At 33.3% G+C, this 5,960-nt stretch overlaps 1 protein-coding gene across 1 annotated transcript; it reads right to left on the bottom strand.

Moving 5' to 3' along the window:
* Positions 1 to 1,552: 1,552 nt before the first annotated feature.
* Positions 1,553 to 4,528, bottom strand: LOC116341371 (multiple inositol polyphosphate phosphatase 1-like). Its single transcript, XM_031768380.1, has 8 exons — positions 4,393 to 4,528; positions 4,173 to 4,333; positions 3,408 to 3,544; positions 3,108 to 3,190; positions 2,814 to 2,948; positions 2,492 to 2,707; positions 2,186 to 2,413; positions 1,553 to 2,096 (listed from the first exon to the last, which is right to left on the bottom strand). The coding sequence occupies exons 1-8, from the start codon at positions 4,432 to 4,434 to the stop codon at positions 1,656 to 1,658; spliced, it is 1,443 nt and encodes a 480-aa protein (XP_031624240.1). The 5' UTR covers positions 4,435 to 4,528; the 3' UTR covers positions 1,553 to 1,655.
* Between the last annotated feature and the right edge of the window lie 1,432 nt (positions 4,529 to 5,960).

The raw sequence follows: 5,960 nt of genomic DNA on the forward strand, positions 1-5,960 counted from the left end.
ACGTCAACATCCTAAATGAAGCAAACAACTAGATAAAAGAAACAAATATTTGAAGGATCTGCCTCGTCTCACAATATAAATATTTGAACAATGTGACTTGAACTAGATTTCGAGAAAATGAGAACCTCAACAATCTGTGAACACTTTTGATTTGAAACACATTAATCACCACATCAATCATACCACTCTTAGTTGTATTATCACCATTCTTTTTCTCATAAATAGAAGTGTTTACTTTTATTTCGTAGAAAAAACTTTACTTCACGAGTTGTGAATCACAACCACAAAAAAGAAACTCTTCTTGAAAAGGAACCCTTTAATGAAGAAAAAAGTTCACTGATTTTTTTCCACTTGGTTGAGTTTGTGCCGTATGTTCAGTGGTTAGGAAAAATCACCTCAAAATTGAAGGTTTCAATCTTTTTTGAAGGGGTGAAATACAGAAAAAAGTTCTTTTAAATTGAATTCAAACTAGTAAGTCGTCAGTAAATAGGTGTAAATGACAAATGCGTTATTAAATTGAAAAACTTTTCATTATCCTTCCATTCGAAAAGAAATATGTTTCTTTTGGATGCCTATTGAAAATTACTTATACATCAATAGATAAAGTATATTTTCAAAGAGAGTTCAAAAAGTTCCAATCATAGGAAAAAATTCTTTTATGTTCATCTCATACCCATCGAAATTACATACACCGAACCTCATCGATAGATAAAAAGGGCCCGGAAGTAAGAATGCAATCACAAGATAAAAGTGACACTTCGATTGTTTGACTTTAGCAAGAAGCAAGTGTTTCAAATGCTCTAATCTATATTTTGACCAAGAGCGATACAATGTACACACTCAATCGGAAGTTCGTTTGCGGTCGTCCATTTATTTTTTTTCCTTGTTTTTACTTCTGTTCTCAATTTGTGAGTCTTTCTGCTTCTTTGTACATTACTCATATTCCGTTTTACATTTTGCTGGCTCGTTTACACAACAAAGACATTTGCTATCGAAATGGCATTTCAATTATGGACATTGATGCCGTATAACTGTGATGTATTTTGTGCAATCAATTGAAATGAAAAACGCAAACAAGAACGCCCAAAGGGAACAAAAGAAAGAATATCATCACCGTCAATAAAACAAAATTCAGAAAACTTTGTGATTGAGTGAGTTTTTTTTTGTTTATTTTCCTTGGAAATTAACGGATTTTTTTCGTCTTTGAAGCAACATCACAAGATATAATAAACAAACATAAAAACAACCATAATTATTGACAGATTATTTGCACATTGATCTGTCATATTGTGATGAATATTTTCCCGAAAAAAGATCAAAGTTTGGCATTACAACTCAAGTTAAAAAAATCCCTTTTTTGTTTTAAATTCTCAATTTTGTGGACCCAAGATATTTTTGAAAGAAACATGAATTAGTTAAAATCCAAACTGTGTTAAATGTAATGAAATCTTTGTAAGTAAACTATTGTCTAGTAGAGCTTTTATAATAGAAGTTTATAAAAGTGGTTATGAGTTGCTGTAAAATAGACTTTTAAAATGAGAACCCATATATGTTTATTTGTTTAAAGAATTGGTCTGCTCGAACAGATTTATTTAAAAAACAAAAAAAAAATTGTTGTCAAATTACATAAAATCGATTTGATATAATAAATTTTATCAAGAGGTACAATGACTGAATCCAGAATAAAGATCATTTATATCACAAAGACCCTGATTACACCATGGAAGATAGATCAATTGTTCATTCATAAAGAATTTGACAGCATTTTTTCCGTATTTGACTGCGGTAAAATGTGAACAGAATAGATCCAATTTACTGTTTTTCCAATGTCGATCGTGCATGTCATTGAAATTGTTGGCTTTAATTCTTACTGGATCTCGGTATGCACGCATTGCGACAAGATGAAGCAACAGCTCCGGCGAATGAGTGAAATAGGCAGTAACTCGTGGACCATTATTCGATAGCAAATGTGTCAACATGTCAACCACGGTTGTACATGCGATATTCAGAAATTGTGTATAACCATATCCGTAGTCATAAAACGTATGCAAGTCAGATGCATATTCAAGGACCAATACATCTTCCGGTTGGAAAAACTTTAAACGAAAAATGCAATAAACATGTGAATTTATTTGTTAATGTAAAAGATATATTCAATTTCAATATAGCGACATCGTTTACTTACCGTACACCAAACACTTTCATTTCTATACCACGCCTCTTCATATCTACACATTTCAAACATGCTCAAAATTGATTCTTTATCGTTTTCATAATTATCAGTTGCAAATCCATATTGTTGGCTAATTCGAACGACCATTGATGCGAATGTGTTCGTGTTATGGAATCTTGGCTCTTCGACATTTGTTGTTTTTTGATCTGGATGCAAATTCTGTTCATAAGCTCTAAAACACTATAATTTTGAGTTTTAGTAAAGGTAAAATGAATAGATAGTTAAAAATGGACTCATTTTTTTTGACACTTCTTTTACCTCAACCAAATCTTCTTGAGCACCTTGGGCCAATGCATCAATTCCTGCAGATTTTCCCTCGCCGAAAATTCTATCAAAAAATACACGGAAACTCGCTTTGTTACGCTCTTCGATTGAATGTAAAATATTGTATTTTTTTGGCGTATATTTTTTGACAAAAAGTTTTGGGAATCTTGTTTTATAGATATCGGCCAATACTTGAAGCTCTTGTACACCCTGCATGTATATAGAAACATTTATAGGTCATTTAACGAATATTTTTTTATATAAAACCTGAAACGGCCAATTACGTCTAAAATGACGATTTCAACATTTGTCATACCCTCTGAGTTAACATTTGCCCTTGATTCTGAGAAATAGAAGCATCCAAACTCCATTTCCTCAATTTGAGCCAATTAGTTTTGGAAAGTGGACAGTAATCCGCGTTAGTAAAGCTTTCAATAATTCTTTTCCGTATCTGCGAAAAATTAGGTTATTAGAAAAACATTTTCTTAAAATTTATCAATAACTTACTCTAATTGTGATATTTTGCAAATAAGATACTATTTGAAAATGCGAACGAATTGCCTAATCTTTGGCCGATTTTTTATATATTATTATGATTATTGTTACTTACGTTTGTAAGACCAGATAGCTTGTTGATCTCTCGCTCTTTTGCTGAACGAATTCCATGCCTAAAGAGCATCCATATTTTTGTGGCTATTTAAAAAAAAAAAAAAAAAAAAAACAAATCAACATGAAAAACATATGTCTTTTTGAAAACCGTAATGTTTTATAAATTCACAGAGTCAAGAAAATGAAAGTTTTTTGGTAAAATTGGTTGTTTTTGTGCTATAAAGGGCTTTGGATAAATTTCATCGAAACAAACATTTTCCAACAAATGGGTAAGAAAAAGTATTTAATAGAACTGTATAACCTTGAGATGGACCCACAAATTTAGATTCATCAACACTTCGATTAGCAAAATATGGTTGTTTGTTTCCGCCATGCGCTCTGATAAAATCAAATATTGGATTTTCCTCTCCATAAGAACTTGGAATACGTCGACCGGACCTAAACAAATTTAATAAAAAATGAAAATCATTTGAAATAGACTCGTTTAAAGCCAATACGACTTCAGTAACACGTATTAGAACGATTCACGCTTCGTGTATACTCGGCACATCATCGCTGCTTTACGGAATATCAGCCGTTGAGTTCACTGCGAACTGTTGTGCATCTTATACATGTGTTTGTTCACAGCCATACACAGTCAAAGAAAGTTCGCACAAAAGAGAATGAAACATTCACATATGGCTACTTGATGTTTTTCGAACATGTCGCAGTGAATTCTGCTGCTTACATTCGCCTAAGCAGCGAAGATGTGCCGTGTGTACACGAAGCATGAATTCTTCTAATACGGGTAGTAAAAGTCGTATTGGCTTTAAACGAGAAAAGATATTGTGCGAATAAAATTAAAATAACACTGAAAAATTATACTATAACAGCAGAAAGATCTTGTACAAATAAAACTTTTTATTTTAATTCATTTTCATGTTAGTGTAACTGTGAGTGAGTCGCAAATTAAAAAAAAATTAAATTCTCCGGCTCAAGCTCAATGGCTGAACATCTTGCCATTCACTTACACAGAACCTATTAACTTCTTTCGTTTTCTTTACAATATTTGAAGTTAAAAGTATACCTTGTGGAAGAAGAATCATCTTGAGCATATCCACCTTTTCGAGCCATTCGGGATGAGCTAGCAGCTGTTTGTGAAACCCTGCTTCTACTACCACTGCCTGAACCACTACGACCAGTAGTATTCGGATCTCCTCCTTCTGCCTCATTGATCATCAAAGGAATCTGTCAACAATCAATAAAAATTAAGACATTTATTCTCAAATCCAACCTCTAATTTCTACCAATGTCAAAGCTAGCCCAAATAAAACAGTTGAACACTTCATTTTAATCACTTTGGAACTTCTTAAGACCTTAACTTTATAAGAAGCAATGACTTATAACATTGACTGCAAATATTGTCTTGTATTTATACTGTTTGTAAAACGTTATCATTTTAACGTTAAAAACTTGTTTTTGCACATTTGATATTTGCAATTACCAAAACCCACAGATGTTTCTAATTGTCAGTTTACTTTATAAAAATGAGAACATTCTATTGAAATAACAAACCAGAGTATCATTATTTGCTGCTGCTCAGCATATGACTGAGAGCTGAGTAATGCTGAACTCGTAGGCTAACGCATACGAAACGGATGCACGATACATATTCCCCTTTCGCTTCGTATGTGCTGCCGCTGCTGTTTCACTTACGCGTGAAATACAACGACATCAACGGTAACACACTATACTAGCGAACATACGAAGTGAAGAATAATATATGAGAGACTGAGAGCAAAAGCAGCACATCGCATCTCATCTCTTGCTTTCACTTCGTATGTTCGCTGGTATAGTGTGGTACCGTTGATACCGTTGTATTTCACGCGTAAGTGAAACAGCAGCGGCAATAGCGTCAACGGCAGCACATACGAAGCGAAAGGGGAATATGTATCGTGCATCCGTTTCGTATGCATTAGCCGTACGAGCTCAACATTACTCAGCTCTCAGTCATATGCTAAGCAGCAGCAAATAATGATACTCTGTAACAAACCAAAGAATTTACTCGCGTAACCTGGATTGTTACGTAGATTATACACGTGTATATTCTACATTATGTATGTGTATAACAGTAATGTGCGAAGGGGGGGGTAGGGGGGGGTTTACCCCCCTGTGATTTGGATGAGAAATTTTTTTTCGCGAAAATTATTCGAATTTGCTAGGGTTTTTCATGAAAAAAGTGAAGACCTTTTTTTTTTTTTTTTTAGCTCATCAATGTAGAAAATTGAGGAGAATTCTTCAAATTTGCTAGGGTTTTTGGTTCCGAGAGTTTTTTTTTCGATTTGCTAAGGTTTTTCGCGGAGAAAATTCTTTCGATTTGCTAGGGATTTTCGCCTCAAAAAGTGACTTCCAAAAAAAAAAAAAAAAAACGAAAATTTGTTTGATTTGCTAGAGAATTTTTGGTTTTTGAAAAATCACCCCCCCCTGTAAAATGTAGCTCGCACATTACTGGTGTATAATATACAGTGTAATTTACATGCAAAAAAATGAATAATCTACATGAATTTTGTAGAAAATGTAAGAAAAGGAAAATGTTTCGAATTTTACTTTTTTTATTACGATAACAAAAAAACGCCGGAAACTTAAGTCAAATTCTGACTTTACGATATGATTGGGGGTGCCTGAGAATGGACTGGTATCAGGTGTTGACATTATGAAAACACAAATTTTATGCAAAAAACAACGATTTCAATTTCGATAACCACAAAAAAACTTATTTTGGGTGATTTACTGAACAAACCTGTCATCATAAGAAGACGTAATACACATATTTTGTATTGTTTACTACGTCAATTGTCTCCTAATCGTCCGAAAA

This window comes from Contarinia nasturtii, unplaced genomic scaffold (assembly GCF_009176525.2).
Source record: "Contarinia nasturtii isolate CC-2019 unplaced genomic scaffold, AAFC_CNas_1.1 Cnas_scaffold_695, whole genome shotgun sequence".
NCBI lineage: Eukaryota > Metazoa > Arthropoda > Insecta > Diptera > Cecidomyiidae > Contarinia > Contarinia nasturtii.

What these genes read in the sequence shown, in the direction of transcription:
- LOC116341371 (XM_031768380.1), bottom strand. Translation starts at nt 4,434, where the DNA reads ATGAAGTGTTCAACTGTTTTATTTGGGCTAGCTTTGACATTG. An exon ending in ATTTGTGGGTCCATCTCAAG is followed by an intron (nt 3,191 to 3,407) that starts GTTATACAGTTC and finishes TTTTTTAAATAG; the next exon opens with CCACAAAAATATGGATGCTC. An exon ending in ATGAAAGTGTTTGGTGTACG is followed by an intron (nt 2,097 to 2,185) that starts GTAAGTAAACGA and finishes TTTCGTTTAAAG; the next exon opens with TTTTTCCAACCGGAAGATGT.